The sequence below is a fragment of the Eucyclogobius newberryi genome, unplaced genomic scaffold (assembly GCF_026437365.1).
Source record: "Eucyclogobius newberryi isolate DKJ021-1_F unplaced genomic scaffold, fEucNew1.0.hap1 SCAF_17, whole genome shotgun sequence".
Lineage (NCBI taxonomy): Eukaryota > Metazoa > Chordata > Actinopteri > Gobiiformes > Gobiidae > Eucyclogobius > Eucyclogobius newberryi.
In genome coordinates this window covers 28,821,701-28,839,569 of record NW_027315801.1, presented here as the reverse complement: position 1 = coordinate 28,839,569, position 17,869 = coordinate 28,821,701, and the positions used below count along the sequence as shown (strand labels likewise).

Here is a 17,869-nt window from a genome sequence, read left to right as displayed (position 1 = left end):
GTTGTGGTCCTCCTCGGTGGCGTGCGCAGTGAACACATGAGAGGCAGAGCGCGCTCCTCCTCCTCCTCCGCCGCGTCTCTTTTCTCCGTCTCTCTCTGCGCCGCTCGTCCCCGAAAAAAAAAGCCGGAGCTGGAGCGGCACAGACGGAGGACTCCTCTCATCCTCAGCCTCGCATAATGGAAACTGAATTCAAACAGCTGTGCGACGTCCGTCTACCAGACTTAAACGCGTTCATCTCCGAGGTTTTGAGATCGTAATTCGTGAAAGAGCAAATAACTTGTTTATTGGGGGGGGGGGGAGGGATTTTCTACCAGAAATAAGCCGCGCGCTTCGCCTAGAACTAAATTTTCTTTGAAGAAGACCGCGTTTCTGTGGATGGAGAATTTGTTATCGGTGAGTTTTGACAAACCTTGTGCGTGGTGGGCATTTGCCGAGCACTTTGTAAACGCGAAAGGTCCGGGAAGTGAAATAGTGTTTAGGTGTCTAACTCTGTGTCCCATATGTCAATATAGCAGCGCCAAAAGGCAGAGTTCTCCTCAGACGCGTTTGTGCTGTTTATAGACTAATAATCAATAATGCTGTTGCTTCTGCTGATTCAACAGGTTCCACTATGATCAAATAGATCAATGGCTTTGCGGAATATATAGACATTAATTATACACTTGGCATTAATAATCTACAAAAGCCATTTAATAAGCTAAAGCAGTGGCTGTCCCTCAATCACCCGAATGTAAAACGTGTCCCGAGGTGTCGCTGATGGCTGCCTGCAACAGAGTGATGCTATAAAGCAGAGCTAGGACATTTAACCTTATCATTTAAAGTCATTATATGGAAGGTGATAGGCTACTTATTGCATATTGCCCTAGCTGTGCATAGTATATTAAGGCTTTCTTAATCAAATTATTGTTCCTACCATTGCACACCTCTGGTTCAGTGAAGTCCATTAATGGTCAGCGCTTTTATTGATATTCTCACTTTGCACTTGCTCAGCTTCTTGGTTCCTGCTGTTTTTGTTCACACATATCTAAACAATTGTGCACTGAGGTTAAATTTAGATGTGTCTGTATCTTTGTCCTAAATCTCTGTGCCTGTCCTCTCTTCTGTAGATGGTGCCTGAGCTGAGGTCAAACTGGTTGTGAAGGTGCTGGACTTGTTCCCCCCCTGTGCCCCAGGCCACACACAACATGGCGGGAGTAGCAGCATGGCTTCCCTTTGCCCGGGCAGCGGCCATTGGCTGGATGCCTGTGGCCAACCTGCCCATGCCCCTGGCACCCACTGAGAAGAACAAGCGACAGGACGAGCTCATTGTGCTGAATGTGAGCGGCAGGCGCTACCAGACCTGGAAGAACACACTTGACCGGTATCCTGACACTTTGCTTGGCAGCTCAGAAAAGGAGTTCTTCTACAATGAGGAAACCAAAGAGTATTTCTTTGACCGGGACCCAGATGTGTTTCGTGCTGTCCTGAACTTCTACCGCACTGGTAAACTCCATTACCCTCGATATGAGTGTATCACCTCCTATGATGATGAGCTGGCCTTTTTTGGCATTGTCCCAGAGATCATTGGAGACTGCTGCTATGAAGAGTATAAGGACAGGAAGAGGGAAAACGCCGAGCGCCTCATGGACGACCAGGAGGACAACAAGGATGCCAAGCTTCCCAACATGACGTGCAGAGAGACTATGTGGCGAGCCTTTGAAAACCCCCACACCTCCACCATGGCCCTGGTCTTCTACTATGTCACCGGCTTCTTCATCGCAGTGTCGGTTATCACAAATGTGGTAGAAACTGTTCCCTGTGGCACTTCCCCCAACCAGAAAGAAGTGCCATGTGGTGAGCGCTACACAGTGGCCTTTTTCTGCATGGACACAGCCTGTGTCATGATCTTCACAGTGGAGTACTTGATGCGCTTGTTCGCGGCCCCCAGCCGGTACCGCTTCATGCGCTCTGTAATGAGTATAATAGATGTGGTGGCCATATTGCCCTACTACATTGGCCTGGTGATGACTGACAATGAAGATGTGAGTGGTGCGTTTGTGACACTCCGAGTTTTCCGCGTGTTTCGTATCTTTAAGTTCTCAAGGCACTCGCAGGGCCTGCGTATCCTGGGCTACACTCTGAAGAGCTGTGCGTCAGAGCTGGGCTTCCTGCTCTTCTCTCTTACAATGGCCATAATTATCTTTGCAACCGTCATGTTCTACGCTGAAAAGGGTTCAAGCTCCAGCAAATTCACCAGCATCCCAGCCTCCTTCTGGTACACCATCGTTACTATGACAACACTCGGGTAAGAGACGACACCTTTTTATCTGCTCTTTGTGTGTATGCGTGCACTATTCGCCTCAGTGGGAGTGTGAGTAAATGTTTGACTGCTCTCAAATGTGTTTCTGTCTGCTCTGATGACCTGCAAGTTTCTTGTTGTGAACTGCTCTTTTTCTTCAAAATATGCTTCCAGCTCAAGTTTTCGAATTTTGACCTTGGCTAAAAGGCTTCAGTCTTTTTTGTGGTTTGATAGTTGACTTATGTTACCACTTGTTTCTCAAATTTGTTCGCTATGAAAAGTATGCACCACTGGCAAATGAAATATAACTGTGTTGCATAATATTTTACTGGGTCATCATTTATGATTTGCATATTTACTATTTCTGTGTGCACAGACCGACATGTTTAGTTTCATTTTATTGCTACCATATATTCCTTCCATCATTTTCAGCTGTGTCTGGTCCCACAAATAGATCATTAATTGCTCGTGCTCTCACGTCTTTGTGATACTCCACTATTAAGCCAAATGGCAATGTATTTTATGAGCATTGCCTGTAGTGGAAGGGTCCGTACTTATGATTTAGACGAAGAGGTTGACAAATTGCAGCATCCTGGTAAATGTCAGACTCACGGAGGCCTTAAATGGCTGAGAGCCCATCGCTGTGACACACTAACCCTAACCCAATATAATATTTAGATCCAAAATGGATCTTATGATTTGTTGCCAGAAGGGGGAGAAAATCTGTACTGCCAATTCAGTATGATTACTCACGTCAATATATTGTCTTTCTTGTCTTTAATAACTGTCTTTTGCTACTATTATGGCTTCAATGCAACTAGGGATGTCACGATTTTAGTGGCGACCAAAACAACAATAAAATAAAAATGAAAATTCCCGTGTTGTTTTCCGATCCTCAATGTGTGACCTGCTTTATGAAATCAAACTGTTTCTGAACTATTCATTTCACATGAATGGCAAGATACAAAAAAAGCACTTTACATTTAGGTTTACTTTTCTGAGGAAAGGTTGAGGAGAAATGAGTTAATTTTGCTTCGTCAAATTTCTTTTTTAATTAAACTAAAAAGAATTTGACTTGTTTCTCCTAAAGTTGTCATGATTTTCCTTTTTTAGTTTTTACGATTGTATTGTGACCTAAATAATCATGATTATTGATCACATTCTCCTTTGAAGATCCAAAAGACTTATTATTATCTAACTTATTCAGTATTCTTATACACTTTTCAACACTTTTTTTCACATTTAATCACCATCTATTTGAGACACTTTTCTTGCCTCAGGGGACCTGCTCTTCCCAGTTAAGTGAGACTTGAGCTGCTTTTCTGCTCTCCTGTTGCATTGTGGGTCTCTGCAAAGCAGTTTGTGTGCTAAGAGGGTGCTAGCAGTTCAGCCTAACCCTCATCAATAAAGCTAGACCCACAAGTGGGTGTCACATTGACTAATGTTGTGGTCCACTGCATCTGCTGACTAACGTAAACCTGCGTGACATTCTGCTCCCAGCTCACGTTGATGTAATAAACATTTATACACAAAATATAAAGGTGTCACAAATGTGCAAAATATTACATGACTACTAAAAACGCCAGACGGATAACGACTAGTAAAATGTTGTCTGAATCTCAGAACTTTCCTTACAACAACATTCAATAGTTATTGTCCATGAAAGGAATACAATGTAAAAATCAGTCATTCATTATAGGTCCAGGAATGTTTTTTATCGTTCATAATTAAAAGCAAGACTTCCTAACTTCAGCTCTCTGTGATATTGTGTATCAATCTTCTGTAGCAATATTATCATAATTTCTGTTCTGATCCCAGTTTTGTTCTTACTGTGTCTGCCTCTTGTCTTATTTCCCTGCTGTTGGCTGTGTCATCTACCCTGAGACTTTCATATCATCTGCACTGCTATGTTTAATTTACTGCTATCTTGTTCCTCAGCCCCGGTGTTAGTGGTGCTCTAGTGGAAAGAAATACTGTGATGAATTGTGCTACCCATCTATTTTTTATATCCAGCACAAATGGCATGTCCCTGCCATCTCCTGCTGTACACACACATTAGGGAAACCATTAATGACCTGTTGGTAAGAGGTGGATATGCATAAAAAACAAAGTGAACAGTTTGCCCTTTATGTTGGTGTGATAGATGCTGAGTCAGTGGCCTCTTATCTTCATCAGCGATCAAACACTGATGAACCAGCAGCAGGTCATGCATGTAGGTAGTGGAGGAGGCGAGTCTGTGTGGCCTGCTCTTAAAACCTTGGTATATCTGATGGAAGTGTCAAAATTCCCATTGCAAACTGCATACGTGTGCATTTATATTTTGGTTTTGCAAAGGCTGCATAACTTATATTCAATAATAACAATCAGTATTTGGGTAATTAGAATTTGGTCAAGCATTAATGAGAAACAGGAGTGATGTGGAAGCACAGGTTATAGTAAAAATATAACAATAGAAGAAACCTCTGGAGATAGTGCTCTTTTCTATTGAACTATCATCAGCCGCTCAACAGCTTACGCCAAATCCTGCAAATGAAAGGCAGGCAGGAGCACAGCGACAGGGCTTTGGCTGAATCGCTTAGGCAATTGCACCCACGAGGGTTTTATTTTTTTCTCAGGTTGCTAAACAAATTGATTTTGACCTTTTGAATATTAACTTAGGGCAGCCGTCACATTTCGATAAAACTGTATGATGACGTTACACTCCTCTGAAAATAGATGTCTCATAAAATTTTTCTCCTACAATTGTATGCATGGTTATATTTTTGATGGAAAACATTTTAAAGTGGTTTTATGATATGTATGATATCCCAAAACATCTTGTACATTCACTATATGTTTATTTGTTTGTTTGGCTATTCTTCCTGGGGTCCACTTCTTCAAAACACATCACATACTGTAAAATAACACTACAGCACAAAAAATATTAATCATTAAATGACACAACACTGGAGCCCCTCCTCATCTACACCACTGCACACAGTGCATGCTTCGGGCTGGTCTCGTATTGATGTGAGCTGGAGTACTAGTTGTGTTGCAGTCATTAGTGCAGGATCAGGTATGATTAATATCCTTATCAAAGAGCAGTTTCTTTTGATCACTGCTCCTCTAAGATCAATGCACAGCTTCAAGTCTCCCTCTCTCCCACGCAGCCCTTTAAATCTACTGCTGTAGCTAAGAAGTCTACTGCAGATCTGGATATAACTGCATATTACAGCATATATAATAATATTATATATGCTGTAATATGCAGTTATATCATTAATCAATTATATAGGCAAACAGCATGGTCACCTTTCTGCTATTGGTGGTCGCAGACCAACTGTTCAGCAGACCAGAAACTCTTGGACTTTTTATTTTTATTTTATACCCTCTAAACTCCCAGGTTTCTAATAGGCAGACTGTCTTGTCTGGACCCAAAGCTCTGACACAAAACTTTTGAGTTAACTGCATAAACCCGTAATCTACAGAGAACGAGCAGTGCAGCCTCTCCATGTTAGAGATGAGTGGGTTTAAAGAAATTGTTAAAAATTGTTAAAAGGGAGTTTGCATCTTTCCTTTGTTTCCCCTCTCGCTCCAAACACAGGAGCCCAGCATAGGAAAAGCAGAGCAGATGTGGAGGTAGGCACGGGTAGGAGGACAATGGTATGACATTTTCATATCTTGGCCCGACGCGCATCACGAGCCTGCTGCCAGCACATCACAGCCTGAGAACGCTTTAACAGCGGGAGATCAGTTGTGATGTCTGTAATTCTGACCAAATAAGAAAGGTAGAGCAGTGCTGACTGATGAGCTGGTTCACTTTGCAACACTTTTCTTCTCTTTAGAGCAATAGGAGGAACATAAATGTTTTTGCATGTTGTGACAATCAGCCAATCACATTGCTGCATTGTTTTACGCAAAGTCAGAGTCCAGTGTGTGTTCTCATCAGAACAAAAGCAGAATTCTGTGCCACAGCTCATGTCAGTTTTAAGCCTATATTCAACCTCAAATCAACTTTTAAAAAGCTATAAAACATTTCAATGTATTTAAAATCACCATTAGAGTATTTAATCTCAAATATAATTAACTGGTATATTGTAAAAAATAACTAGGACTATTATATATATAATATGCTCTTTATGTATATATTGTATAATATTATAATATAAAAGTGGAACTTGGGTTGTGGACATTTTCTCAAACTGGACCTCAGTGAAAGTTTTATAGTGACCCCTGTCCTAACTCATCAACTTTGCGGATAAAATGTTACTCGTCATATACATCTTCCCACTAGGGAGTTAAATCCATAAGGATTTAACTTATATATAAGTTTACTTATATATATACTTTTATTTTTCAAAGAGAGTTTTAAGGCTTAATCCCATGTTACTGTAGCCTAGTTTTCCCTTGAAAGAATGGACTGGTCAGATTTATGGAGAACAAATAGCAGCATGTGTAAAATAATGATCAATGCAAATGTGTAGATGAGTATCGATTTGGGCAGGATGCACAAACGTGGCAATCCTTGTTCGCACTAATTATTAAATGCCTGATCACAGGGATTTAATTATTGGCAAATATTTTCCAAAAGCACATTTCACAATCCCACATTTTTCTTTTTGTTATGAAAACTATACTGCACGCTACATGATAGCAGCCTATAAAATGCAACAATGTCAACATCTTATAAAACTGGTTTATAATTTGACTCATAATGCATCGCCACGTCATTCATCTTTAGATTAACTGTAATGGCTTCATAATTGTAGTTGAATAAGATGAATGATGTTAATTTGAAGTATTTCTTATTAACAGGTCTTATTTGTGTGTAATACCTTGACTTTTTGATGCAGCGTTTGTTGCCTTTAACCCTGATAGTTCCTTTACTATCCTGGCCCCCAACTGAACCGGCTGATATCAAAAAGAGTTATTATCACAGTGACACAAAAGCGTTTATCTGGAGCTCATGGCTACCCTGTCAACTTTGACCTGTGAGCTGATGTTGCATTCCACTCCACCAAAGGAAAAAAAAACACTAATAAAGAAATGTTATTCGATTTTGACCACGCTTACTTCAGGCCAGTAGACACTCACTCAGGGGAGGTTGTGTAAAGTGCCGGGTTGGTGTAAATCCCAATGACATAAGATAAGATAAGATATTCCTTTATTGTCCCACATGGGGAAATTTCATTGGTGCAACGCAGGTAGATACCCAAGTGACATGCAATGTAAAAAGCATTTTGAGATACTTATAAAGCAGCTCATGGCTTAAGTTAAAAATAAATCCAGGTAATTGTTTTCTAAGTCTCTAAACAATGGTCTAATCTGTGTTACTGTTGGCCCATTTTAATAGCACTCTATATAAAGAGTCTGTTCCCTCAGGCCCTGGGTGCATACAAATGTATGGCTGGGATGTAATCATGTGCATCTTCTATGTTGTTCACTGTGGAGTATATATTGCCTACCTTATTTGAATTTGATGTACTTGCATGGTGATTTTCAATGGCTTGTTATTTGAATAGTTTGGCAAAGTGTAATTTGAGCATGGGACTGTCTACTGCCTGATATAGGCAAGGCACGTTTATTTGTTGAGTACAGTTCATACACATGCTTCACACAACAGGAAAAAAATCATTAAAACCACAAAGACATGACAGAAATCACAAAACATTTTAAGACAAAAAGGAGTGTAAATAGAATCCTTACAGTCGTGCACAGAGCTAAACAAAAGAGTTTTTAGCTTGGATTTGAACATTGCCATAGTAGAGGCCTGTCTCACATCTTCAGGAAGACGCCAGATTTTTGCAGCATAAAACTGAAAGGAAGCAAGAGGTCGGTCCCTGAGGTCCTTAGAGTCAGATGTGGTTCATACGGCACTAACATGTCTGAGATGTAAGTCTATTCTCTAAGCCACAGGAGCCAGTGCAGAGACCTGAGAACAGGACTAATGTGATGGTACTTCCTGGTTCTAGTCAGGACCCGAGCAGCAGCGTTCTGGATGTACTGCAGCTGTTTTACAGCTCGTTTGGAGAGGCCAGTGAGCAGGCCGTTACAGTAGTCTAATCTACTGGAGACAAACGCATGGATAAGTCTCTCCAAATCTGCTTTAGACACTATACTTTTGATTTTTGATGTTTTTAGATGGTAAAAAGCTGCTGATGTTATTGATTTGATATGACTTTAAAAAATCATGTCTGAGTCCATTATTACCCCCAGATTTCTAACTTGGTTTGTAGGTTTTAGAGCGAGACTCTGGAGGTGACCGCCAACACTTTCTCTTTGTTTCTGTGGCCAAAGACAATGATTTCAGTCTTGTCTGAGTTCATCTGGAGAAAGTTGTTTTGCATGCAATACTATATGGGGAAATACATGCCCCATGAGGCTTTGGGCTGATAGTTGAATGTCACATGAATGAGGCTTTATTACCGGTACATGCGACAATTTGTATTAGTTTATAATTGCATTTAAATATAATAAAATATTTGGCCTACTCAATATCATTTAGACCTAATTAGTTTATAATAAGAAATTATAAATGATTTAATTATTTTTGTAATGAATGGGGCACTGACCCCACTGCTAACAGCAACACAGCAATGCAAACCATGGAGCTAAAAAGGATTAGAAGTAGCATTAATGTCCCTCTCTTGCCCCTTCTGATCCGCTGCGATCTCATGTAAGTCTCGCTGGATGCGCTGGATGACGGTCCGGCCCCCTCCTCACATAGAGCAGGAGAGGTCCACCGACATGATTACTTCAAAACCACAACAGCAACAACAACTTTTTTAATGAAGTTGTGGCCAAACACATGTCAAATGCCTTTAATACTACAGACAAGCTTATTCACAATTTAATGACAATGTGAAACATTTGTAAATTCCACCGAGGCAATGCACAAATGAATGCAGCTGAAACACTGGTATATATAATTACATTTTTATTTCCAAAACAGAAGTAATTACTCATAACGCATTGGGAATCGGGTCACTTCTAAATGGTTGCTTCTAAATAAATCGACCCAAGGCCTGATGCAGCAGTTATTTTCAACTCCTTTCATTCATTCATTCATTTCATTTATTTATACAGGGAAAACCCCAATGAGAAAGGTTCTCTTTTTCATGGGTCCCTGTTTAAACACAACACAAAATAAACAACAAACAATACGTAAAAACACCTTAACACATACAATATGAGATACAAGTATATAAAACAAGTGCATCAGCACTGCGGGTAGTCCTTGACCAGGGCTTTAAAATCATTAAAAGGCTTAAAATGATTTAATTTTAAAAGTATCTGTGTTTTGTTCCGCAGGGTGGGAGCAAAAAAACAACAATTTATAGCTAACTTAATAACTTTTTGTTTTAACGGATAAATAATCAGGCAAAATACCAGATACTTATACACAAACAAAAGGCAGTGCTGTACTCTTCTTGCATCCTATGATTGCCATTCTACTTAAGAATATAAATCAAAGTGGTGAGTTCTGTATTCTTCTCCTGTAATGAACCTTAAAGCTGAATGATAAACCGAGTTCAGAGGTTTTAATACTGTTGCTGTAGAATGCATATATATAATATCACCATAATCAAGAACTGAAAGAAATGTAGCCTGGATTAACTGCTTTCTACAATTAAGAGGAAACATGTTTTATTTCTATTATATATATATATATTTAAGATTATTCGTCAGCCTTTGAGAACCGTTGCCTATGACAGGTTTTTATGATTTTCAAATGTTTACTCTATTTGGTGTATTTATATCCATTGTAAATGTAAATGATAATACACCAATCGAAAAACTGTTTGTGGAGAATTACAGAAAGTGACATCACACTCATTCCATCCAAAGTCTGTGGATAATATGTTTTGACCCTCTAAACATCAATTGAACAAAGTAAAGGTGCTCTCATATATTTTTGGTTGGGCAAAAACTCATCTAATGTTTTTTGCTGGGTAATTTCCTAATGTGATGTCATCGATTACAAACAGGAAGTAAAATTATGAACCTATAAAATGGACCTATTCTTGGATCAAATGTTTATACTTTTAGCAAAATGTATTTATCTTAACTGCATTTTAGTTCAATGAGTAGTCCAACTTGTTATAGGCACTTGAATCATACTTGCCACATATAGAGGAATACAAATCTGTAGCGTGTCCATGGATGCAGCTGTAGAATCTAAGCAAAGGCTGGTGCTCTTGGTACCATTTATGTTTTGTATCAGGGCAAACCAGTCAATACCTCAGAACATTTAGTCTTTGTCTGAAAAGAGTCTTTTCAGATGCTGAAATCCTGTATATTGCACATACCCCAGTCTGAGTTGTTTGCCATTTTTAAAAGGAAAAACCTGTGTAACCTGTGGGACCTGTGGAACATGGCTGCCTTATAAAGACTGAGGGGGAAGTGTGTCCAATGTGACTGAAGGATAATTGACAAGGAGAGTCTTTGACCAATATTTTAGGCAATGTTGTTCCTCCCACTTTCATCATTGACTGGCCATGCATGCAAATTGTGGCCCATCAAGGGACACTGTGTCCTCAGCAACTTCATTTGAGCGAGTGCAGAGACAAGTGATTGGAGTGATGAGACGGTCAGGGTGTTAAGGTAAATACAATAGATCAGGCAGAAAATGCATTAAATAATGTTCTGCCCTTCAATAAAGGTAATTTTCAATGTAAACTGATAAGGGAAGAAGAACAATATCAGTACTAAAAAAATCAATATGAAACTTTGACTGTTGTGGCTGTAACTCCTACTCTATTTATAGTAACCACCACTGAACAATCTATTTAACTTATTGCAGATCATTTCAGGACTACCAATACTTAAAGTAACATGTGCATATCTCAGAGATCCGTTGTATATCTGGTGCATATGTCGTCTTGACGCCACGGCACTCTATGGTTCCTCCACTAGTTCAATTAGCAGCTCACTCTTCAGAGTGGAGGCTGAAAATGAGGCAGCAATAATCAGTTTCCGGGGCATTTAGTTGAAACCTGAGCAGTTAAAGACCAAATCATTCACATCATCAACACATTCACACTTTGACAGACTTACAGCTAGCATTTAGTAATGATATTGTCCAGTCTTTGGCAGGTAATTATAATATGAATGAGAATAACAGTTTGGGTCTGCATTCACAATCTAGGTTGACTGGGGACTGGGGAAGACGTGATTTGCTATTTCACATAATTTAATTTGACGTAGCTGATTTCAAAGCATTGTGCTGGCCCTCTACTTATGGGAAGATGGGAAAGAAGAGCGTGTCACTTCTAAAACTTTGGTCCGTGTGACTAAGCAGAGCAGCGCGCCGCCTTTCTTGAATTTCTAGCGAGTGTACCAGTAATCGCGTCCCTCGGGGCTCTTCATCACACGGGGCACTGTTTGTTTGGCAGTAGTTTCATGTTAGCAGTGGACTAATGTGGTAGCATTTCTCTCCTAATTCGCCTTCTGAGGCACTGCCACTGTAGGTTTAGTGCACTCATAGGAGCATCGTATGACATCGCAAATCTAATCCAATTTGTGCCTTCATTGCGCACTTCCTGGTATTTACACTTGTGCTGAACTTCCAAGTGACGAGGCTGCGTTACGGAAGACCAGAGGACCATGGGGGTGGGGGAATAAAATCATACATTTTTTGCTACTACTTTTTTTCCCAAATGCTTGTGACTTTTGCCATGGTAAATCAAATCTTACAATAATACATTAATAAGTAATTGTTTATCTAAAACAGTAACAGATCCTGAAGCAACAGCTATTTAATGAGACAAACCGGATTTTGAAAGTACCTACAAGGATATAGGGCACAATAAACTGTATTAAACTTACATTTTGTGTACACATTGTACATTGGCTTGTAGGTGAGCTATACAGAGCTAATGCAAACATTTGTTGAATAGAGAGAATTGTTTTTCCGCTGGGACCATGATGATTACTGAGTGGATAATGGCGGCTTAAGCCAATTTAAATGATTGTTATCCAAACTGTAGCTTATATGTAGGCCAAATTGTAGAAATAAATCACCCATCATTTCCCTGTGGAGAGTGTGTTGACTGCTGTCTGGATGACTAGGATTAATCTCTTTCACATTTTCAGCCGAGCCTTTTGAGCAGGTAGACGTCATTGTTCCAGTTTTTGTCTGTCTCCGGGCTGTGTTACACTGACGTGCATTATCTTTTGATACACTCACTTGTCCTTGTCTGTGTACTATATAATACATAAGGAGGTTTCAGCCGTGATTATCCAGACGTGACATAAGCAATTGTACTAAATCTCGGGGGATTAATATATGTTTTGGGCACATTCCCCGTGTCTGTTGATTGAGCTTGTGCATTATTTTTACCTTTTCTATCATCCGACTGGCTTAAAAATTAATTTAATGTGCAAGCACAATTCCACTGAGTTGGGCCCATTTATAGTGTGACTAATCTCTTGCTGAAACTATGATAATACAAAGGCTATAGCATCAGGACTGTCAAAGCAACTAACTAATAGCGACATGTCCATTGTTGAAAGGTATGTTATAGAAAAGGCAAAGTTTGGAATGGATACTTACTGTAAGTTTTTGATTTTGTGAAATTTTCTTTTGGGTTTCCAGAATTGTGTTTGTACAAATTGTGGCACTTATGTCCATCTCCACAAGTATTGTCAGTACAATAGAAGAGGACATGCCCTTATAAAGCTAGACATAAACACACACTTTTTTCATCCAGATGTCTTTGTGGATTATCCATGCTGCGGGATTAATGTGGCCGTCTGACAGCACTGAGAGCCAGGAACAGCATAAAAGTCAAGTCATGGCCTATAACACCATTAATAGATTTCAGTAAGCCCTTTTCCTTTCAGAGTTGACTGTTAGTATTAATTCAATCTCTGGAGTAACCTCTTGTCTCCCAGTCTGCGCAGTGAGGAGCACGGTCCACTGGTGTTCAATAAGAAGTCTACTCAAAGGATTTTCACTGGAGACAATCTGCATTATGTTTTAATCTTATTAGTAATGAATTACTGCTGCATCAATGGCCTGACACTGGCTCATAAATCCACCCAGTTTGCTGCTAATATGCAAGACAGGTTCAGAAATACATTTATACTATTATAATGTATGAAATGCTAAAGTGGATAATTCTAACTGAGTAGGACTGAGCAAAGTGGTATTTATTATGATTAATAACAATTACAACTACAAAATGAAATATTTACACATAATCCGAAGTACATTCAAAGTGCAGACATGGTTCTGTGCGGGGAAAAAGTGGCTCATGGGTTGTAAATTTTTACTTTTGGAATAGATTCTTAACAGCTCGTCGAGTAGACAAGTCGTTTGAAACTTGTTATTAGAAACATCTAATTAACATAGATAAAGTAACATTAAACAATGTCACTATTATTGTAGGCGTGAGTGAGGGTCCGGGGTTGTCGTTCTGACAGTGGCTTGGATCACTACAGAGAAAAGCCTGTGTCAGGTTCACACACTGAGCTGCACGTTTGAAGGGAACCATCACCTGTGAATACAAATCCAGGAATGATTTTGATCAGGGGAAAAAATATAACAAGGTTAAAATCTCAAATAGTGTAAAAAATCCCTTACCATTTCGCTAACCACATTTTTATGACTGATCACACTGAATGCTCCACTACGGGAAAAACACTTTAGCTGTTGCAGAGGAGACGGTGCATAACCTTGGTGCCATAAACATGTGTTTATTTACTTCATACACTTGGGGGACAATTGAATATATGTGCAGCCATAAGCAAATTGAATTACATTCCTTTCAAAGGCACCGTCTCTTTGAGCAATATATAACATAACCTTCATGTAATGTAATAGAGTGGGCCTCACATACAGTGCAGAGGGTGAATATTTGGAAAGACCACAAATCTTCCTTTGCAGCTCATCAGGTGTGAAAGAAACGTACAGCTATAAATCTTACTTATTTTAATGTTTGGTAGAGGAAATTAATAATGAATTATATAAATAAATGGGTATGGGTTGCACAATTCATCTATCTTCATCCGTCTCTTTTTCTGTGCTAGGCAATAATACTACTTTTTATTCAAAACTCGCTCTTTCAAACTTTGAGATCTCATCATCTGGGCATTTGTCAAAATAAATAACTGAAGTCCATTTTGGACAGATCTTTGTATCTGATAAAGTCACATTAACTTGTAAATGCCTTCAATAGAGGCACATTTTTCACAGTTGGCTCAATATTGAGAAAAATGTGTTGAATAAGCTCTTATTTGCCGAGGGATGGGTTGGATCTTTGTTCAGTTGGTTTGTAATTAGAATAATAAATATGATGGTTTCCATCCATTTAGTTGAATGCTGCTCTTTATCATCATCTTTAAATGAAGCTACTGCAAAATAATACAAACATTTTGAATATTTCATTGTTTTTTGTATCCAGTTATCCAACAGAACAAAAAGCTCTTGAAATGGGATAGTACTAACTGGACAGTTACATTTGGTGTATATTTTAAACAACAACATTATGTAACAAAGCTACTAAAATAACTTCTTTCTACTATTGATCATTTTCCCAATTACATTTAAGCCCATATCAAATACCTCAGCTTGAACATAGGATAATATCAAACCTAAACCAACCAATACATCTTTAGCATTAGAAGATAACACTGTCACATGAATCCCCTCTGTAGTACATTTGCCAATTATACATCATGTCCAACCTGAAAATAATATTTTACTGGTAAAATATTTGTTAAATGAGTTATTTTCATTGTGGAACAGCCTATTCATCTCGATCCACACTGATGACCAGTGTGGTTAGTGGGACTTGGACAGTGATGATAGTAGAGGATGTGTGGATATAGATCAGTCAGAGGTGATGGATACTGTGCTCAAGTGCTTTGGACCAGAATGGATGTTCCAGGTGGAGCGGCCAAGCACCAGGTGCTGGTACAACACATTCCACCAGCCCTGTTAGATGGTGGCTCGACAAACATTTTTTTCTGCCTATTTCCTTTTGATTTGATGGATGGTTTGAGCCTTTGTGTAGTGAAAAGGGGGTGTAACTTTGAAATGGATGGACTACTAAGGTACGTACAGATAAACAGATTTTCTCTTTGTCGTGTGACCTTTTAGTGAGAGACATATACTTTATCTATGAAGCAGCAATTTAATCCTAAAGCTGTGACTACTTACTTCCATTTAGGTAAGTTATGCTATGCTTAAAAAGCTGAATTTCTGTGTGTCCTAACTGTTTGTTAGATTTGTTATTCTAGAAGAATATTTCAGTTAATTTTGTGAGAAATGTGCCAAAAATCTTTGAAATAAGGCCTTAAGTAAAGACTGTTTGTAGAACGTGTCATGAATGAGGCCCACCTGACCTTTTTACACAGATTGGAGCACTTGTGAGGATAGGTCACAACCATTTGCTCCACACATATGGCATGCTGGGAAATAGTAATAGATCTGAGCCAGCTCTGTTTGCCACTGATGCCAACACCCAAGTACTATCTATAAACGCATGAATACTTTGCTGAGCTAACTTTGCAAGCCATGTTAACAATCACATTCAGTTTCGATGACGGCGCAACAATTTACGCTGAAATATTTACAGTAATGAATAAGGACCAACCTCTCAGAAACGGCACTGGCTCTTTCTTGTGCAGAGGATTATATTTGTTGTGTATAAGAACAAAACAAATGTTTGTGTTTTCTGGACACACACACACAGTATGGATTACGCAGCTGCTGTCAAACAAATGAAGATCTATTTGTCATGGTCAAACAATGCAGGATATTTATTTTCCTGGAAGGCTCTCCTGTCACAAATACTGCATCTGTTTAGTTTGATCATTTAATCAATAAAAATCAAAAACGGTGTTGTGTAAAGCTAGCTGTGCATGAGGAAGACGCTGGCTGTATTTTCTGTACTGTTTTCCATGTGAAAATAGGAGATTGGCAGAGTGCCTGTCTACCTCTTAAGTTATTTCAGAATTTGCGTAGGCTTTGCACATTCATTTTTTAAAACTACGGTAAAATCCAATATCCAACACTCACTCTTGTTGGCCGTACTCTTTTTGCTTTAATTACAATAAATAGCTTTCTGTTTTTGTATCAATTGTGTGCTAAGGCTATTTTTAGATAAAGCCACGCCTTGCTGTTTGCCTAATGGAGCTCAACAAAACACGCCCATTTCGAAGCTTGCCATGATTCCAGAGGCAATTTCCCTTTCATTTTTCACATAGACCTTTTAAAAACAAATCATCTGTTTTAACTAGTATTTATTCTTTTAAAATGATTGGTGATTGTTTTAAAGGTTACAGGGTGTGGGAAATGTTGAAATATGTTAAAGGCAATTCCCCACCCATAGATTTAAATGTTAAACACTAATATGCTGCAGCCATCAGTGCCAAGTCCTCTGAGTCAGTCTCCGCCGTGAGGTTGCTATTTTAAGATTCTTTGTTCTTGATTGTCGACTAATCTTTAAGTGCATTGGTTGTGAGGAAAAAACAGCTGCAATTATCTTTTCACCCAACTAATAGGCTAATAGAAATGTGCAGGTTTTTTAATAAGGTTGTTTTCTATAAAGTAAAGGCTGTGGTACAAATATTTTACATCAATGGATTTCACAATGGGACAATGCCCAGACTTGGACCCAAGACCCTGTCTACAACCCACACAAGTACATTTACCTAGTACAGTACTTTTTTTGAGCGCCTATGACTTTCTAATCAACTATTTTTCTCAAAAGTCATTATTTTAGTGGACGCACATAATACTTTCTCCAGAGACCTAAGTAAATATTAAATGGTAATTGGTTTATACACAATTATTTATTGTTTCGACCTCCAACAGAAACCACTAACCCATCTGCTCATACATTCACACCAGTGTTACACAGACATTTAACATTAATCGTCATCATTTTTATGAGAATAAAGTTGAAACCAGAAAAAAGTTATAATTTTTGAGAATACATTTGTTTGTATTTGTAATATGTTTCCAGTCAATGGGACTAAAAAGAAAGATTCATTTTCACCAACACGGCTTGGGCACAAATGGCGCTTTGGATAAATTTTACATAAAAGCCCAAAACATATCTCGAAATGTATAATGCTGGTCTTTTAAACGCCGCAAACTATTATTTCCCCTGTGGAGTGACCCCATGTCTTTATGATAATTGGCCTGAGCAGAGCACTCGTTTGGGCAGGACAATGCGCTCAGAGCCACAGCCGCAGCAGGTGAATCAGTCTTGGTGTGAACAGCTTCACTGTTGAGATATGTGAAAAATGAAAAGGCTGTTATGACTTATTTCGGTGTTTGCGTGTGTGGTGTGTGCGTGGACCTTGTGGCGTTGTTGGCGCTGCACCTGTTGTGATTATACCGTACGTTTCGGGCTATACAGCGCTCCTAAATCATAGCCGCGCACACAAAATGTACGAAGAAAATCAAACTTGTACATATATGTCAATAAACCGCAAGTGCCCACATTGCCCATCATATATTTACACATAAATAAACATGGTAGTGATGCGTTTTTTGAACTGGGGTTCTTGCAGGGCACCTGCAGTCTGCTGCGCCGTGGGACTAATTAGACTAATTTCTCAGTGAATATGTGTTGGATTGTAATAAAACATTTTGAA

At 39.0% G+C, this 17,869-nt stretch overlaps 1 protein-coding gene across 2 annotated transcripts in view; it reads left to right on the top strand.

Annotated features, from left to right (window-relative positions):
* The first annotated feature begins 334 nt into the window (after positions 1-334).
* Positions 335-17,869, top strand: part of kcnd3 (potassium voltage-gated channel, Shal-related subfamily, member 3) — a 117,401-nt gene continuing 99,866 nt past the window's right edge. For both annotated transcript variants that reach the window (XM_072449825.1, XM_072449824.1), the window contains exons 1-2: positions 335-393; positions 1,107-2,284. In XM_072449825.1, the coding sequence (XP_072305926.1) occupies positions 1,185-2,284 (1,100 nt within the window). In that variant the 5' untranslated portion in view covers positions 335-393; positions 1,107-1,184. The remainder of the gene's footprint in view (positions 394-1,106; positions 2,285-17,869) is intronic.